This window comes from Ranitomeya variabilis, chromosome 6 (assembly GCF_051348905.1).
Source record: "Ranitomeya variabilis isolate aRanVar5 chromosome 6, aRanVar5.hap1, whole genome shotgun sequence".
Classification (NCBI taxonomy): Eukaryota; Metazoa; Chordata; class Amphibia; order Anura; family Dendrobatidae; genus Ranitomeya; species Ranitomeya variabilis.
In genome coordinates, this window is record NC_135237.1 from 200,340,875 (window position 1) to 200,359,451 (window position 18,577).

The window sequence follows — 18,577 nt, forward strand, 5'->3', positions numbered from 1 at the left end:
CTTCTTCCCCTGACATCACCCCTACCCTAATTAAAAATACCAAGGATTGTCTGTCTGCTATCTCTAACATCATGTCCTCCCTCTATCTGAAACTAAATCTCTCAAAACGGAACTTCTTGTGTTTCTCCCTTCTACTAACCTCACTCTACCCAACATCGAAATTACCCTGGAGGTTCGGAGGTTCAACCATAATTCCCAAGCAGCATGCCTGCTGTCTTGGGGTCCTATTCGACACCGAACTTTCCTTTACTCCCTATATCCGATCACTCACTCGCTCTTGTCACCTGAATCTCAAAAACATCTCCAGAATCCGACCTTTTCTCACCTTTGAAACTGCTAAGACTCTTAATGTCGCTCTTATTCATTCTCGTCTGGACTACTGCAACTCTCTTCTGATCGGTCTCCCTCTTACCAAACTTTCTCCTCTCCAATCCATCTTGAATGCGGCAGCCAGGGTCATATTTCTGTCCAGCTGCTTCACCGATGCCTCCATCTTGTGCCAGTCATTACACTGGCTACCCATTCGCTACAGGGTCCAGTATAAACTCCTTTCTCTTACCCACAAAGCTCTCCACAGTTCTGCACCGCCTTATATCTCCTCTCTCATCTCTGTCTATTGCCCTACAAGTGCCTTCCGTTCTACAAAAGACCTAAGACTAACATCCCCTGTAATCCGAACCTCGCACCTCCGTCTCCAAGACTTCTCTCGTGCTGCGCAGGGCTGTGGAATCGGAGTCGTTGAGTCAGAGTCGGAGTTAGTTTTGGTTGGAGTCAGTAGAAATGTACTGACTCCTGCTTTAAAAAAAAAAGTATTAACATTTCATAATTGAACTTTCATATGAATTTTATAAATGTTACTCAAATATATATGTTCTATCAAACTATGAACAACAGTGATAAGCAGTTCTGCTGGAGATAGAGACATTTCTTACTTCTTGTGTGTCACTGTTCTCCACTGCCCTTATCTAATCTTATACTTGGTTAACCTCATGGTGCCCCAACTCCCCTACTTACAATGTATGAAACTGAAAGTGAAAATGTTGCAAATTCTTAGTAGTAAAGCTCCTCCTCTAGTCTAGATGTTTACTAGGTGTGCGTCTTCCAAGCATCTCACGGCTGCTACTCAGAAGAGGAAGACTGTAAGAAGTATTATCCTTTCAACAAACTTTGCATCAGTTAACTGTAAGTACATGAGGAATAACAGTATTACTGACCTGGCAATAATTTTGTACAATTGTTTTTAGGAAAAACAATTGTCATTTGGATTGTGAATGCAGAATAAAAAACCTGAGAATGTCAAAGAAGCGTCACATTAAATCAGCGTCACATTAAATCAGCTGTATTTGAACATTTCACCATCACTCAAGATAGCAAACATTATGTCTGTAAGTGTATGACAAATGATCCAGACAAAAACAAATGCTGTGAAGCCAAGATCAGTGCATATTCAGGCAAAGATAAAAATGCTGCTACCAGAGCTTCTAATCTAAAGAGACATTTACAGCGCTTTCATCCAGAAGTACTGAAAGCAGTGGATGAGAGAGACTGCATCCAAACCAATGAACCAGTGCCCAGCTCTTCCAGCCAAACAAAGGAGCAGAGAACTTTGCAGACATCAGTTGCAAGATATTTTGTCAGTGACAAAGTTACTGTGACAATGACAGTAGATACATTTAAAAAACAGATCATAGAGCTTGTTGTAAAGGATAGTGTGCCTATTTCATTATTTTCACGACCAGCTTTTATGTGTCTGAATGGGGAAATGGCCCGCAAGCTTGGTGTTTCTCTGGAGAGAGAGCGTATTAGAAAATTAGTAATCGAAGAAGCTTTTAAACAAAAGGAAGAACTTAAAAAAACTCTCAAGGGACGCTTTCTGTTTCTTAAAATGGATGCCTGCACACGTCACAGAGTGAACTATTTTGCCATCAATGTCCGATTTGTTTGTGACAAAAATGAAATAGTTACCAAGACATTGGCAGTAAAAGACACCAAAGCTCATCACACCAGTGAGTTTCTCCAGGTCTTGGTGGAAAAGGTTCTGGAAGACTATTAACTTAAAAAAGAGCAAGTTCTTTCTGTCGTAACTGACAATGCTTCAAATATGATATGATACTATTAAGCTAATGAATGAGAGTAATGATGGTGACCAGCAGCTAGAAGAACATTTTGGGTCCACAGACACAGAAATGTTTGAAATAGAGGAACACAGTATTGTAACTGAGGAGCAAACTGAAATTGCTTCAGATGAACAGCAACATGATAGCTATGATGATCTTGTTGAAACTGTGTGTCAATACGTTCTTTCATTCATCACATGCGCTGTGTTGTGCATACGCTACAGCTGGCTATAAGGGACAGTCTGCAAGAAGGACATGCTGCTGCACTGATTGGCAAGGTGTGAAAATTGGCTACTGTTGCCAGAACCCCTAAAGTTGACTCAATTTTGAAGAGACATGCTGGGAAAGGGGCAATTATTGATCAAGCTACACGATGGGGCAGTACTTACTTAATGATTCAGAGCTTGGTTGAACTGAAAACCTTTCTTGTAGACATGGCTAACCCTCAACTGACGCTAAATGAAAGTCAGTGGAATTAGGTGACTGAGCTGGAAAAATTCCTAGAGCACCCATTTACAGTGACTAAAATATTACAAGCAGAGGACTTAACTCCAGGTATTTTCTTAAAGGAGTGGAAGAACCTGATGTTTCGCCTGTCCCAAAGAGGAGGGTTAATTGCCAGTGGCATTGCTACATCAATGAAATGGAGAGAGGAGCTACTATTACAAAATAACACTCTTTTGGCAGCTGTTTATGTAGACCCAATGCATCGGATTCTTCTGGATGATCAACAGCTAACGAAAGGAAAAGAAGCTCTGTTTGAAATAGCAGTAAGGATGAAAGGGTTGCAGAACAGTCAGGAGGAACAAGAAGAATTTGGTCGTCCTGCCACATCTTCACCCTCATCAACTGATGAAGAATTTAATTTAAAAAAATATTTGGATCACAAGGACCGTGCAAAGCGTTCCCGCATAGAAGAAGAGTCAACCCCATCAAAGAACACAGCCAGTACATTTCAGCAGAATTTTTCATGTGCACTAAAAGAAATTGAGAAATTTGACCGTTCATCAAAAATAACAGTGCAACAAGCGATTCCTCTGTATCCTGACATTGTCAGAGATGTTGCCTGAGTGGTTACTGCTTTGCCACCAACCCAAGTTAGTGTAGAGAGGTTGTTCTCTGCTCTCAAAATAATTACATCAGATTTGAGGGCATCCATGAAGGAGGATCTGACAGAGGCAATACTTTTTCTGAGGACAAATTTATAGATTTCTTCTTATTAACTGCATAACAGTGTTTATTGCATATTTACTTACAAGAGTTTAGAAAAGTTTATAAAAGTTATTTGCTATATTCTAATTGTATGCTAATAAATATAGTTTTTGCTCTAAGTGGTCTGATTACTTATATGATGGTGAGAAACTGAATAAGCACGATGTTAATATTTTACAACATTAAATTTATTGTTACGAATTGGCCATTTATGAAGTCGGAGCCGGAATCGGAGTCGGAACCTGATAAAATCCAGGAGTCGGAGTTGCAACTGTGGCTTACTGACTCCACAGCCCTGGTGCTGCGCCAGCTCTCTGGAATGCACTTCCCCAGACGAACAGACTGATACCTAGCCCCGACCTGTTCAAGCGCGCTTTAAAAACCCATCTCTTCAAACAAGCCTACCACATCAACTACTCAGTAAACTAAATTTGCCCTGTTCCCTCCTTCCAAATATTATTCTGAATCTGCACCCTACTATTCATCTGTCTCCACACCCTCCATGCACATGATAACTGCACTTGATACTTGACTATTGCACTTAAACACACGGGCTGATGACCGGATCATGCAGCTTTATATGAAATCCCTATTTATTATAATTGCCAGACCTGAAATAACAAGCACTTTTCACCTATTGTGTCCCCCCCATTTCCTTGTAGATTGTAAGCTTGCGAGCAGGGACCTCACTCCTAATGTCACTGTTTAAATTGTAACTTGTATTGAATTTGTCTGTACATGTCCCCGCTTAATTGTAAAGTGCTGCGGAATATGTTGGCGCTATATAAATAAAAATTATTATTATTATTATAGCCTCTCTCTTCCCACTCCCGTGTAGCGGTGGGATATGGGGTAATGAAGGGTTAATGTCACCTTGCTATTGTAAGGTGACATTAAGCCTGGTTAATAATGGAGAGGCGTCAATTATGACACCTATCCATTATTAATCCAATAGTACGAAATGGTTAATAAAACATACACACGTTATTAAAAAGTATTTTAATGAAATAGACACATGGTGTTTTAATATTTTATTATACTCTTAATCCACCTGAAGACCCTTGTCACCTGAAATAAAGTGAAAAAAAACAAACAACAATATTCCATACCTTCCGTCGTTCAGTCTTGTCCCACGCAGTAAATCCATCTGAAGGGGTTAAATCATTTTACACCCAGGAGCTCTGCTAATGCAGCTGTGCTCCTGTCTGTAAACCTTGGTGAATGAATGGAATGCAGGGGAATGTCCTGTAGTTACCTCGAGTCGCGGTGATGCGCCCTCTGCTGGATGAACTCAAATGAACTCGGGCCTGGGAAAATATTCTGAAAAGTTCCCAGGCTCGAGTTCATATGAGTTCATCCAGCACTGGGCGCATCACCGCGACTCAAGGTAACTGCAGGACATTCCCCTGCATTCCATTCATTCACCAAGTTTTACAGTCAGGGGCACAGCTGCATTAGCAGAGCTGCGTGTAAAATGATTTAACCCATTCAGATGGATTTACAGCGTGGGACAAGACTGAACGACGGAAGGTATGGAATATTGTTGTTTGTTTGTTTTTTCACTTTATTTCAGGTGACAAGGGTCTTCAGGTGGATTAAGAGTATAATAAAATATTACAACACCATGTGTCTTTATTTCATTAAAATACTTTTTAACCCCTTCCCGACCTTTGACGCCACGTAGGCGTCATGAAAGTCGGTGCCAACCCGACCTGTGACGCCTATGTGGCGTCATGGAATGATCACGTCCCTGCAGATCAGGTGAAAGGGTTAACTCCAATTTCACCAGATCTGCAGGGACAGGGGGAGTGGTACTTCAGCCCAGGGGGGGTGGCTTCACCCCCCCCCCCCCCCCGTGGCTACGATCGCTCTGATTGGCTGTTGAAAGTGAAACAGCCAATCAGAGTGATTTGTAATATTTCACTATTGAAACTGGTGAAATATTACAATCCAGCCATGGCCGATGCTGCAATATCATCGGCCATGGCTGGAAACACTGGTCTGCATCCCCCTGTTGTGAATTCCGTTCTCGGACTCCCTCCTGTGGTCATGAATGGTACTTTGGTTAGTTCTGCTCTTGGACTACCTCTGGTGGCTTTGAGCGGAACTGCTGGTCACTGAGGTTGGCTTTGTCAGCTGCTCTCGTTTATTGCTATGCTGGCTTCCCTATTTAACTCCACTCAGATCGTTACTTCATGCCAGCTGTCAATGGTTTAGTATTGGTTCAGATCTCTCTTGGAATTCTCTGAGGACCTGTCTACTCCAGCAGAAGCTAAGTCTTTGCTAGTTCATTTTTTGTTACTGCTTCCTGAATATATTTCTTAGTACTGCTATTTCTAGTCCAGCTTGCTATCATGATATTCCCTTGCTAGCTGGAAGCTCTGGGGTGCAGAGTGGCACCTCCACACCGTGAGTCGGTGTGGGGAGTCTTTTTGCTTACTCTGCGTGTTTTTTTGTAGTCTTTTGTGCTGACCGCATAGTTCCCTTTTCTATCCTCTGACTAAGTAGTTAAGTCTGGCCTCCTTTGCTAAAACCTGTTTCATTCCTGTGTTTGTGACTTTCCTCTTAACTCACAGTCAATATATGTGGGGGGGGGGCTGCCTTTACCTTTGGGGAATTTCTCTGAGGCAAGGTTAGGCTTCTATTTCTATCTTTAGGGGTAGTTAGCTCTTAGGCTGTGAAGAGGCGTTTAGGGAGAGTTAGGTACGCTCCACGGCTATTTCTAGTGTGTGTGATAGGAGTAGTGTTTGCGGTCAGCAGAGTTCCCACTTTCCCAGAGCTTGTTCCGAATTCTAGTTTACTCATCAGGTCATTCCGGGTGCTCCTAACCACCAGGTCCATAACACCCCCCACCGCCATCGATCTCCTCCCCAGTCCTCCACCCTGTGCTCCGCTCCCCTCCGTCGTCCTGTCCGCTCCCCCGTCCTCCTGTCCGCTCCGCCCGTGCTCCGATCCTTCCCCCCCCTCACACTTACCGAGCTTCCCGGTGTCCGTCCATCTTCTCCACGGGCCCCGCCATCTTCCAAAATGCGCAGTGCGTCTTCCGGCCGGCAGATTCGTTCCAGCTACATTTTGATCACTGTGATAAAACCTATCACAGTGATCAAAATAAAAAAATAGTAAATGACCCCCCCAGTAACACCCCCATACGTAGGGACAATAATAATAAAATAAAGAAAATATTTTTTTTTTCCACTAGGGTTAGGGTTAGAACTAGGGTTAGCGTTAGAATTAGGCTATGTGCACACGGTGCGGATTTGGCTGCGGATCCGCAGCGGATTGGCCGCTGCGGATTCGTAGCAGTGTTCCATCAGGTTTACAGTACCATCCGCTTTGCCCATGGTGCGGAAAATACCGCGCGGAAATGCTGCGTTGTATTTTCCGCAGCATGTTAATTCTTTGTGCGGGTTCCGCAGCGCTTTACACCTGTTCCTCAATAGGAATCCGCAGGTGAAATCCGCATAAAAAACACTGGAAATCTGCTGTAAATCCGCAGGTAAAACGCAGTGCCTTTTACCTGCGGATTTTTCAAAAATGGTGTGGAAAAATCTCACACGAATCCGCAACCTGGGCACATAGCCTTAGGGTTGGAATTAGAGTTAGGGTTGGAATTAGTGCTAGGGTTGGAAAAAGGGTTAAGAATAGGCTTGTCCTTAGGGTTATGGTTAGGGGTGTGTTGGGGTTAAAGTTGGGGTTAGGGTTAGGGTTGGGATTAGGGTTAGGGTTGTGGTTAGGATTGTGTTGGGGTTAGGGTTGTGATTAGGGTTATGGCTAGAGTTGGGATTAGGGTTAGGGGTGTGTTGGGGTTAGTGTTGGAGTTAGAATTGAGGGGTTTCCACTGTTTAGGCACATTAGGGGTCTCCAAACGCAACATGGCGCCACCATTGATTCCAGCCAATCTTGCGTACAAAAAGTCAAATGGTGCTCCCTCCCTTCCGAGCCCCGCCGTGCGCCCAAACAGTGGTTTACCCCCACATATGGGGTAACAGCATACTCAGGACAAACTGGGCAACAACTATTGGGGTCCAATTTCTCCTGTTGCTCTTGCGAAAATAAAAAATTGCTTGCTAATACATAATTTTTGAGGAAAGAAAAATTATTTTTTATTTTCATGGCTCTGCGTTATAAACTTCTGTGAAGCACTTGGGGGTTCAAAGTGCTCACCACACATCTAGATAAGTTCCTTGGGGGGGTCTAGTTTCCAAAATGGGGTCACTTTTGTGGGGTTTCTTCTGTTTAGGCACATCAGGGGCTCCGCAAACGCAACGTGACGCCCGCAGACCATTCCATCAAAGTCTGCATTTCAAAACGTCACTACTTCCTTTCCGAGCCCTGACGTGTGCCCAAGCAGTGGTTTACCCCAACATATGGGGTATCAGTGTACTCAAAACAAACTGGTCAACAACTATTGGGGTCCAATTTCTCCTGTTACCCTTGTGAAAATAAAAAATTGCTTGCTAAAACATCATTTTTGAAGAAAGAAAAATTATTTTTTATTTTCATGGCTCTGCATTATAAACTTCTGTGAAGCAATTGGGGGTTCAAAGTGCTCAACACACATCTAGATTAGTTCCTTGGGAGGTCTAGTTTCCAAAATGGGGTCACTTGTGGGGGAGCTCCAATGTTTAGGCACACAGGGGCTCTCCAAACGTGACATGGTGTCCGCTAATGATTGGAGCTAATTTTCTATTCAAAAAGCCAAATGGCGTGCCTTCTCTTCCGAGCCCTGCCGTGCACCCAAACAGTGGTTTACCCCCACATATGGGATATCATCGTACTCAGGACAAACTGGACAACAACATTTGGGGTCCAATTTCTCCTGTTACCCTTGGGAAAATAAAAAATTCCGGGTTAAAAATCATTTTTGAGGAAAGAAAAAATATTTTGTATTTTCACGGCTCTGCGTTATAAACTTCTATGAAGCACCTGGGGGTTTAAAGTGCTCACTATGCATCTAGATAAGTTCCTTGGGGGGTCTAGTTTCCAAAATGGGGTCACTTGTAGGGGAGCTCCAATGTTTAGGCACACAGGGGCTCTCCAAACGCGACATGGTGTCCGCTAACGATTGGAGCTAATTTTCCATTGAAAAAGTCAAATGGCACTCCTTCCCTTCCGAGCCTTGCCGTGCACCCAAACAGTGGTTTACCCCTACATATGAGGTATCGGCGTACTCAGGAGAAATTGCCCAACAAATTTTAGGATCCATTTTATCCTGTTGCCCATGTGAAAATGAAAAAATTGAGGCTAAAATAATTTTTGTGTGAAAAAAAAGTACTTTTTCATTTTTACAGATCAATTTGTGAAGCACCTGAGAGTTTAAAGTGCTCACTATGCTTCTAGATAAGTTCCTTGGGGGGTTTAGTTTCCAAAATGGGGTCACTTGTGGGGGAGCTCCAATGTTTAGGCACACGAGGGCTCTCCAAACGCTACATGGTGTCCGCTAAAGATTGGAGCCAATTTTTCATTCAAAAAGTCAAATGGTGCTCCTTCCCTTCCGAGCCCTGCCGTGCTCCAAAATAGTGATTTACCCCCCACATACTGTATGAGGTATCAGCGTACTCAGGACAAATTGGACAACAAAGTTCGTGGTCCAGTTTCTCCTTTTACCCTTGGGAAAATAAAAAAATTGTTGCTAAAAGATCATTTTTGTGACTAAAAAGTTAAATGTTCATTTTTTCCTTCCATGTTGCTTCTGCTGCTGTGAAACACCTGAAGGGTTAATAAACTTCTTGAATGTGGTTTTCAGCACCTTGAGGGGTGCAGTTTTTAGAATTGTGTCACTTTTGGGTATTTTCGGCCATATAGAACCCTCAAACTGACTTCAAATGTGAGGTGGTCCCTAAAAAAAAATGGTTTTGTAAATTTTGTTGTAAAAATGAGAAATCACTGGTCAAATTTTAACCCTTGTAACTTCCTAGCAAAAAAGAAATGTTGTGTCCAAAATTGTGCTGATGTAAAGTAGACATGTGGGAAATGTTATTTATTAACTATTTTGTGTCACATAACTCTCTGATTTAACAGAATTTAAATTCAAAATGTGAATATTGCAAATCGCCAATATCGCCAAATTTCCGTTTTTTTTCACAAATAAACTCAAAAATTATCGACTTAAATTTACCACTAACATGAAGCCCAAAATGTCACGAAAAAACAATCTCAGAACCGCTAGGATCCGTTGAAGCGTTCCTAAGTTATTACCTCATAAAGGGACACTGGTCAGAATTGCAAAAGACGGCCAGGTCATTAAGGTCAAAATAGGCTGGGTCATGAAGGGGTTAATAATGTGTGTGTGTGTGTGTGTGTGTGTGTGTGTGTGTGTGTGTGTCTGATTAACTATTTCGTACTATTGGATTAATAATGGATAGGTGTCATAATTTACGCCTCTCCATTATTAACCTGGCTTAATGTCATCTTACAATAGCAAGGTGACATTAACCCTTCATTACCCCATATCCCACCGCTACACGGGAGTGGGAAGAGAGTGGCTAAGTGCCAGAATAGGCGCATCTTTCAGATGTGCCTTTTCTGGGGTGGCTGGGGGCAGATGTTTTTAGCCGGGGGGAACCAATAACCATGGTCCCTCTCTAGGCTATTAATATCTGCCCTCAGTCACTGGGTTTCCCATTCTGGCAGAGAAAATTGCGCGGGAGCCCACGCCAATTTTTTCCGGGATTTAACCCTTTAATTTAATAGCTAGAAACCCCTAATTTTACACAGAGACACGTGTTATATTAGTAAAGAGGAACATGTAATAAAAGAAGGGATATGAGATGGTTTACTGTATGTAAACCATCTCCCATACCCTGTCGGGTTTGTGAAGGAGGTAGCAAAAGCCGGCAATTGAATTACCGGCTTTTCTGCTATCTAGCGCTATATGAAAAAAAAAAAAAAAAAAATATATATATATATATATATATATATATATATATATATATATATATATATATATATATTTTATACCTATTCTATGTGTACACATTTATTCTGCCTATTCTATTCTATTCTGTCAGTGTGATTTTACTGTACACCGCACTGAATTGCGGGCTTTTCTAGAGAACACCGCTGCGTATTTCTCGCAAGTCACAGGCATGGTCCGTGTGTAATCTGTAATTTTCTCGCCCCCCCATAGACTTTCATTGGCGGATTTTTTGCGCAATACGCTGACAAACGCCGCATGCTGCGATTTTCTACGGCCGTACAAGACCGTATAATACGGATCCGTAATATACAGCAGATAGGAGCTGGGCCATAGAGAATCATTGTACCGTATGCAATCCGTATTTTCTGCACCTCTCGTACGTCCGTAAAACACGCCATTGTGACGCCGGCCTAACAGTTTCAAACACAACATTCATAAGTAACAACGTTAGCAATACAATAATTAAAGCGAAATAAGACGACCCTGCTCGTGAGAGCTTACAATCTACAATGAGGTGGGGGAGATACAAAGTACAGGTGTGTATTTACAGTGATGTATTTACAGTGATGTTCCAGCCATCTTCAGGGGGTGGGTGATAGGTGGAGATAGCGAATGGACTACACACAAATATACAATGACTTTCATTAGTTAACGTGGTAGGCCGCTCTGAACAAATGTGTTTTGAGCGAGCGCCTAAAACTATGCAAATTGTGGATGGCCCTAATATCTTGGGGTAGAGCATTCCAGAGGATTGACGCAGCACGGAAGAAGTCTTGGAGTCCGGAGTGGGAGGTACGGATTAGTGCAGAGGTTAGTAGAAAGTCATTTGCAGAGCGCAGTGGTCTGCTAGGCCGATAGACAGAAATGAGGGAGGAGATGTAAGGGGGTTCCGCACTGTGGAGAACTTTGTGGGTAAGAACAAGTACTTTGAATTGCATCCTGTAAGGAATGGGCAGCCAGTGTAATGACTGGCAAAGAGCAGACACGTCCGAGTAATGATTAGCCAGATGGACGACCCTGGCTGCTGCATTAAGGGTGGATTGGAGAGGGGAAAAAAGTTTGAGAAATTGTAATAATTAGAGTAGAACACTAGTTTTTATGTATGAACAATTTATTCAGGGATAATAGTTGAACGTGGACAAGGGTATGCCCTTATTGTGACTCAGTGGTGGTCAGGTTGCTATTACTAGTTAGAACACTCCAAAAGCCTGCTTGTAAGTTTATTTTATTTGTAAGTCAAGTAATGAGATGTAAGATTAATAAAACATTTAGTTTAAAAAAAAAAAAAAAAAAAAAAAAGCTCTCCCTAAAACTTTTCTAGGCACGTCTCCTCTCTGGGGTTTACCAAGTTCTGTACAACTGAGCCATGGTTACAGCCATTTTATTAATGAATACTCCAAATTGTTGTGTTCACAGGGTCCATGTCGAAGAGAAATGGAAAGCATTTTAAATCACTTAAAGATAATGAACATTTTGAGCCCTAGAGGATTTCATATTCCAAACTGTGATAAGAGAGGATTTTACAAGAAAAAACAAGTAAGTTACAGAAGAGAAATGACAAATCTGATCTTTTTATATTTTGGAATTCTGATTGTTATATGAAGCATAGCCTCACCATACCTCATCACTCATGGTGGTGCTAAGGGGAGATGCAGACAAGTGCAAGTCCGAGTGCGATCTGACAAAACTTTACACTTAGGGTATGTGTCCACGTTCAGGATTGCATCAGGATTTGGTCAGGATTTTACATCAGTATTTGTAAGCCAAAACCAGGAGTGGAACAATTAGGGCTCATTTCCACTGGCGAGAGACAAATCGGTCCGTAATCTGCACCGAAAAAAGGGATGTAGCGTATGCGATTGTCATGCGATTGTCATGCGAGTGTAATGCGAGTGCAATGCGATTTTTAATCGCACCATCCGTATGACATCCGTATGCAATCCGTTTTTTTTCTCTGCAACTATTTTTAGACAGTCATTTACAGGACCATGGACAGTGTTCTAGGCCACAGAATGGTGATGTATCCGTAAAAAACGGACGGAATACGGATGGTCCGTATTCCGTAAGTTTTTTTGCTCGCACGCATTGACTTGCATTGGCGAGTCTCGTCCGAGACTCGCAGCAAATCGCAGCATGCTGCGATTTTTTTCTCAGTCCGATTTCGGCTGAGAAAAAAATCGCAAATGAAAAGACACCTATTGAATAACATTGGTCCGAGTGCAATCCGATTTTTTATCGGATTGCACTCGTCCGTTTTCCTCGCCAGTGGAAATGAGCCCTTAGAGGAAAAGTATAATAGAAACATATGCTCTACTTTTTGCATTTATCACCCACTCCTGGTTTTGGCTTACAAATACTGATAAAAAATCCTGACCAAATCCTGATGCAATCCTGAACGTGGACACATACCCTAAGGCTATGTGCACACGTTCAGGATTTTTTGCGTTTTTTCTGCCGTTTTCCTCGGAAAAAACAATTAAAAAACACATACATAAGCATCCCATCATTTTTAATGCATTCTGCAATTTTTGTGCACATGATGCTTTTTTTTCGCTAAAAAAACGCATTGCGGTAAAAAACGCAGCATGTTCATTAATTTTGCGGATTTTGGGGGTTTTTGACGCTACTTAATGCATTAGGAAGCTCCGGGAAAAAAACGCACAAAAAACACTCAAAAAATGCATGCGGATTTCCTGCAGAAAAAGTCCGGTTTTGTTCAGGAAAATTCTGCAGAAAATCCTGACGTGTGCACATAGCCTAAATCTTCTCATCCAACATAATCGGATCACACTATGCTCAGTCTGATCAGACTTGCATCAGAGTGTTAGGGCTCACTTGTGAGCAAAACGGACGGATTGCACTCGGACCAATGTTAGTCAATAGGTGACATCTCATTTGCGATTATTATTTATTTTTATTTTTTTTTCTCAGCCGAAGTCGGACTCGGACGAGACTCACCAATGCAAGTCAATGGGTGCGAGAAAAAAATCGCACAGCAGTCGCACCATGCGAGTGCTGTCCGATTTTTACGCATCGGTGTTCATTGAAAAGCCAGTAATTCAGCACGGTGTACAGTAAAATTACACTGATAGGTTAGAATAGAATATATATATATATGTATATTCTATCCTAACCTATCAGTGAGGCACACATATATATTGCCCCCCCCCGGTTAGAAACATCTGCCCACAGTCACCCCAGACAAGGCGCATCTGTAAGATGCGCCTTTTCCGGCACTTAGCCTCTCTCTTCCCACTCCCCTGTAGCGGTGGGATATGGGGTAATAAAGGGTTAATGTCACCTTGCTAATGTAAGGTGACATTAAGCCTGGTTAATAATGGAGAGGTGTCATATGAACTCGAGCATGGGAATTTTTGAGAATATTTTCTCACGCTTGAGTTCATATGAGGTTATGCCAGCAGAGGGCGCAGCACCGCAAGTCTAGGTAGCTACGTTCCCCTGCTTTCCATTCATTCTCCAGTTTTTACAGTCAGCAGCACAGCTGCATTAGCAGGCTCCTGGATGTAAAATTATTTAACCCCTTCTGATGGATTTACAGGGTGGGACATGACTGTAGCGGCAGAGAGGTATGGGATATTACTGTTTGTTTTTTTTACCTTTTTTACAGAAGACATGGGTCGTCATTTGGATTGAGCATATAATAAACATATTACAACACCCTGTGTATTTATTTCATTAAAATACTTTTTTCCTATATTGTGTGTGTGTGTGTGTGTGTGTTATTAACCCTTTATTACTATTGGATTAATAATAGATAGATGTCTTATTGACACCTCTCCATTATTAACGTTACATTAACCCTTTATTACCCCATATCCCATCGCTACAGGGGAGTGGGAAGGGAGAGGCTGAGTGCCAGAAAAGGGTGGGTGGGGTGGCTGGGGGCAGATGTTTCTAGCCGGGGGTGGGCAATAACCATGGTCCCTCTAGGCTATTAATATCTGCCCTCAGTCACTGGCTTTCCCACTCTGGTGGAGAAAATTGCGCGGGAGCCCACGTCACGTGAATTAGCCCTTTATTTTAACAGCTAGAGCCCCCAAATTTTGCCCATATATACTTGGAACATTATTAGTGCGGAATATGGGATACGAAATGGTTTACTGCATGTAAACCATGTCTAATATCCTGTCGGGTTTGGGAAGGAGACAGCAAAAGCCGGTAATTGAATTAGCGGCTCTTATGCTATCTACGTGTCTCACTGAGATATATATATATATATATATACAGTGATTTTACTGTAAGTGCACAGGAATTGACCGCTTTTCTATCTATCTATCTATCTATCTATCTATCTATCTATCATCTATCTATCTATCTATCTATCTGTTATATATGTATATATGTGTGTGTGTGTATGTGTGTTTTGAACAATATTTCGTTGTAAAACGATGTGTAAATGTCAGAGAACTGCTGTATGTAAAAGCTCATGTTAAAATAAAATTGCACACGGATTGCATACGGATGTCATATGGCTGTTGCAATAAAAAATCGCATTGACATCGCATGACACTCGCATGTTTTGCCTCCGCTTTTTCGGTCCAGAAATCGGACCGTTTTTTTTCCTCACATATGGGTATGAGCCCTTAATTGCATAATCTGCCTGGTTCTCTCGGATGAGAGAAACTACAGCCATCTGCACCTGCCCTTCCTGTAATACCAACCTTCATTATTTTTAGAATAAAAAAACAGCCAAGAGGCTAAAACTTGTGCTCCCTATATGACTGTGAGGCTATGGTCACACTATCAGTATTTGGTCAGTATTTTACATCAGTACTTGTAAGCTAAAACCAGGAGTGGAACATTCAGAGGAAAAGTATAACAGAAATGCATCTCAACTCCTGTATTTTTCACCCACTCCTGGTTTTGGCTTACACATACTGAGGTAAAATACTGACCAAATACTGAACGTGTGACTGCAGCCTGATTGATTAGTTCTGAAAGTGACTGTTAGGCCAGGATCACACTTGTGAGACACTCGCACGAGTCTCGTGTCTCAATATCTGGCACTGCCGCCGGCACTGGGGACCGGAGCGTGCAGCTGTATGTATTTCTATGCAGCAGAACGCTTCGGTCCGAGTGCCGGCCGCAGTGCCAGGTATTGACATGCAAGACTCGTGCAAGTTTCTCGCAAGTGTGATCCTGCCCTTAGGGCTCCTACTCACTTGCGCGAGACTCGGATGAGTCTCGCACAGCAATACCCGGCACTGCACCTGGCACAGAGGATCGGAGCGTGCAGCTGCATGTATTCCTATGCGGCTGCACGCTCAAATCTGGGTACCGGCAGCGGAGCCGCGTTTTAACATGCGAGACTCATCCGAATTGCTCACAAGTGAGTAGGAGCCCTTAGACTCAGGTTCTGCTAGGAACTGTCAATCTTATTACCAATACAAATGAGCAAGCCATTAAATTTATTTGTAAAGAGCTGAAAATATGGCAGTTACATGTGTGCAAGGTAAAGGGAACCTGACATTAGTTTTGGCCGATATAAGTTACGGCCATCATCTTTCAGGACTGATATACAGCATTCTATAATGCTGTATATCTGCCCCTGACCTGGAAGAGAAGAAAAATATCTTTTATTATACTCACCTGGGGGCGGTCTGGTCTGAGGGCTGTCGCTCTTCTTGGTCCGGCGCCTCCCATCTTCATGTGATGCTATCCTTCTTTCTTTGTGTGGATGACGCGTCCCTTCATCATCCACAGTCTCCCCGGCATCGCGCTCCTGCGCAGGCGTACGTCTCTGTCCTGTTTGAGGGCAGAGCAAAGTACTGCAGTGTTCTGGCGCCGGGCCTCTCTGACCTTTCCCGGCGCCTGCGCACTGCAGCACTTTACTCAGCCCTCAACAGGGCAGAGAAGTTTGCCTGCGCAGGAGCGTGACACGAAGCAAACAGGAGGGCGGCATCACATGTAGATGGGAGGCGCTGGACCAAGAAGAACGACGCCCCTCGGACCGGACCACCCTGCAGGTGAGTATAAGAAGTCATTTTTCTACTCTTCCAGGTCGGGGTCAGATATACAGCATTCTAGAATGCTGTAAATCAGCCCTGAAAGGTGATGGCCATAATTTATATCTGCCAAAACTGATGACAGGTTACCTTTAATTCACATGTATACATTCATAGTACGTTTAAAAAGATGGACACTGACAGATCAAAGACCAGAATCCAAAGTGAGAGATGGGAGTCTGGTCTTTATCCTGTTTTTTTGTTTGTTTGTTTGTTTGTTTGTTTTTTAAATTTAGTTCTTGTTTCTTTATTAGTGGCATTATATACGCCAGTCTATATGAAGGGGCGTGGTAGAGAAAAGTGCACCTAATTCATTTAGAGACACGTCACTTAATGAATTGGACACCACTTACAGTGCTGTTTGTCTTTCTCAGATATAATGGAGTAAATTTCTGGTATAATTTACTCCGCTAAAGTGGCATAGCTATTCATGGATTAACTCTTTAAGGACCAGGGGTATTTCTGATTTTGCGTTTCCATTTTTTGCTCGCCTTCTTCCCAGAGCTATAACTTTGTTATTCTTACGTGAGTGTGGCCATGTGAGGGCTTGTTTTTTGTGGGACAAGTTGTACTTTTGAACCGCACCATTGATTTGTACCATACAGTGTACTGGAAAATGGGGGAAAAAAATCAGTGTGCGGTGAAACTGAAAAAAAAGTGCACGTTCTTAATTGTATTTTGGATTTTTTTTTTTAACCATGTTCACTAAATGCTAAAACTGACATTCCAATATGGTTCTCCAGGTCATTACGGGTTCATAGATACCAAATATGTGTAGGTTCTTTTTTATTTAAGTAGTGAAAAAAAAATCCAAAGTTTGTAAAAAAAAAAAAAAATTGCCATTTTCCGAGACCCGTAGCGTCTCAATTTTACAGGCTCTAGGGCCGGGTAAGGGCTTATTTTTTGCACGAAGATCTGACTTTCTATTGATACAATTTTGGTATAGATATGATGTTTTGATTGCCTGTTATTGCATTTTATTTCAATGTTGCAGCGAACAAAAAAAAGGAAATCTGGTGGTTTGATTTTCATTTTTTTCTCGCTACGACGTTTGCCGATCGGATTAATTCTTTTCATATATTGATAGGGCGATTTTGAACGCGGTGATATCAAATGTGTGTTTTTTGTTTTTTTTTAAATTAGTTTTATTTTGTATGGGTTGAATGGGGGGTAACTTGACCTTTAATTTTTTTTATATTTTTAAATTACTTTTTTTTTTACTTGCTTCAATAGTCTCCATGGGAGACTAGAAGCTGCGATCATCCAATCGCTTGTGCTACAGCCCTGCTCTATGTAGCAGAAATGCTCACTTGCTATGAGCGTCGACCGCTGGGCCGCACTCATAGTGATCTGACAATGACAACCAAAGGGGTCTCCTGCAAACCCCGGATTGTCATGACAACCCATCGGTGACTCGTGGTCATTTGACACATGCGCCGATGAGCGGGGTTAACGATGCTCTTCCTGCACGTGCATGTTAAATGCTGCTGTCACAGTTTGACAGCAGCATTTAACATGTTAACAGCTGTGGGTGGATTGCGATTCCACCCGCGGTTGTTAGAGGCACGTGACAGCTGATCAGATCAGCTCTCATGGGCTGAAAAAGGTGCAGGCTCACCACCGGAGCCCACCCCAAACAGAGGGAGGCGTCCAATGTCGGATATATCCATCATTTGACATTAAGGGGTTAAACAGGCAGGATTGGCTATGCCCCAACCTGCCTATTTTTGGAACGTTAGCCAGGACAGGGGTTAAAATACCAAAGATCACAGGATTTTTCCTGTTATTCCATGCCACCATTCTGTTGAAAATGCCTTCATGAATCAGGGCCTTGGACTCGGTGTAGACCACGGTAGAATTGAGTCTTAGAGATGGTGCACATACATGACAGCTTTCTCTTCATCTAAGAAATCCAACACAAATTTTTTTTTTTCTCACTACAGTCCAAGTGCGGTAAAAATCTGACATATCACAGTTCCCTCCCTTCTCTCTGACTGCTCAGTCCAAGGAAACAGCTCAAGAACTGCTCTTATTTTTTGTTTTTCCTTTATGCCACTTACCGTATGGTAAAGATATAACACATCCATCTTTATCGTTATATATACAGTATATTTTTTTTTTTCTTAAGGTTTTGCTACTTTAACCCTGAAAGTATGGCTAGTCAAAATGTATTTATATATTTTTTTAATAAAAGAAAAAAAAAGAGCTATTTTTCTGCTGAGTCATGAGGGGTTGTTTTTTACAGGGTGAGTTTTTTTTTTTCCTTTATCAAATCTTATTAGACTGAGTTCACCCGTTGCGTA

The 18,577-nt window shown here is 42.3% G+C and overlaps 1 protein-coding gene across 1 annotated transcript in view; it reads left to right on the plus strand.

Moving 5' to 3' along the window:
* IGFBP3 (insulin like growth factor binding protein 3) overlaps positions 1-18,577 on the plus strand; it is a 119,711-nt gene that overhangs the window by 85,165 nt on the left and 15,969 nt on the right. Inside the window, exon 4 of the mRNA XM_077269392.1 lies at positions 11,665-11,784. Coding sequence (XP_077125507.1) covers positions 11,665-11,784 — 120 coding nt within the window. The remainder of the gene's footprint in view (positions 1-11,664; positions 11,785-18,577) is intronic.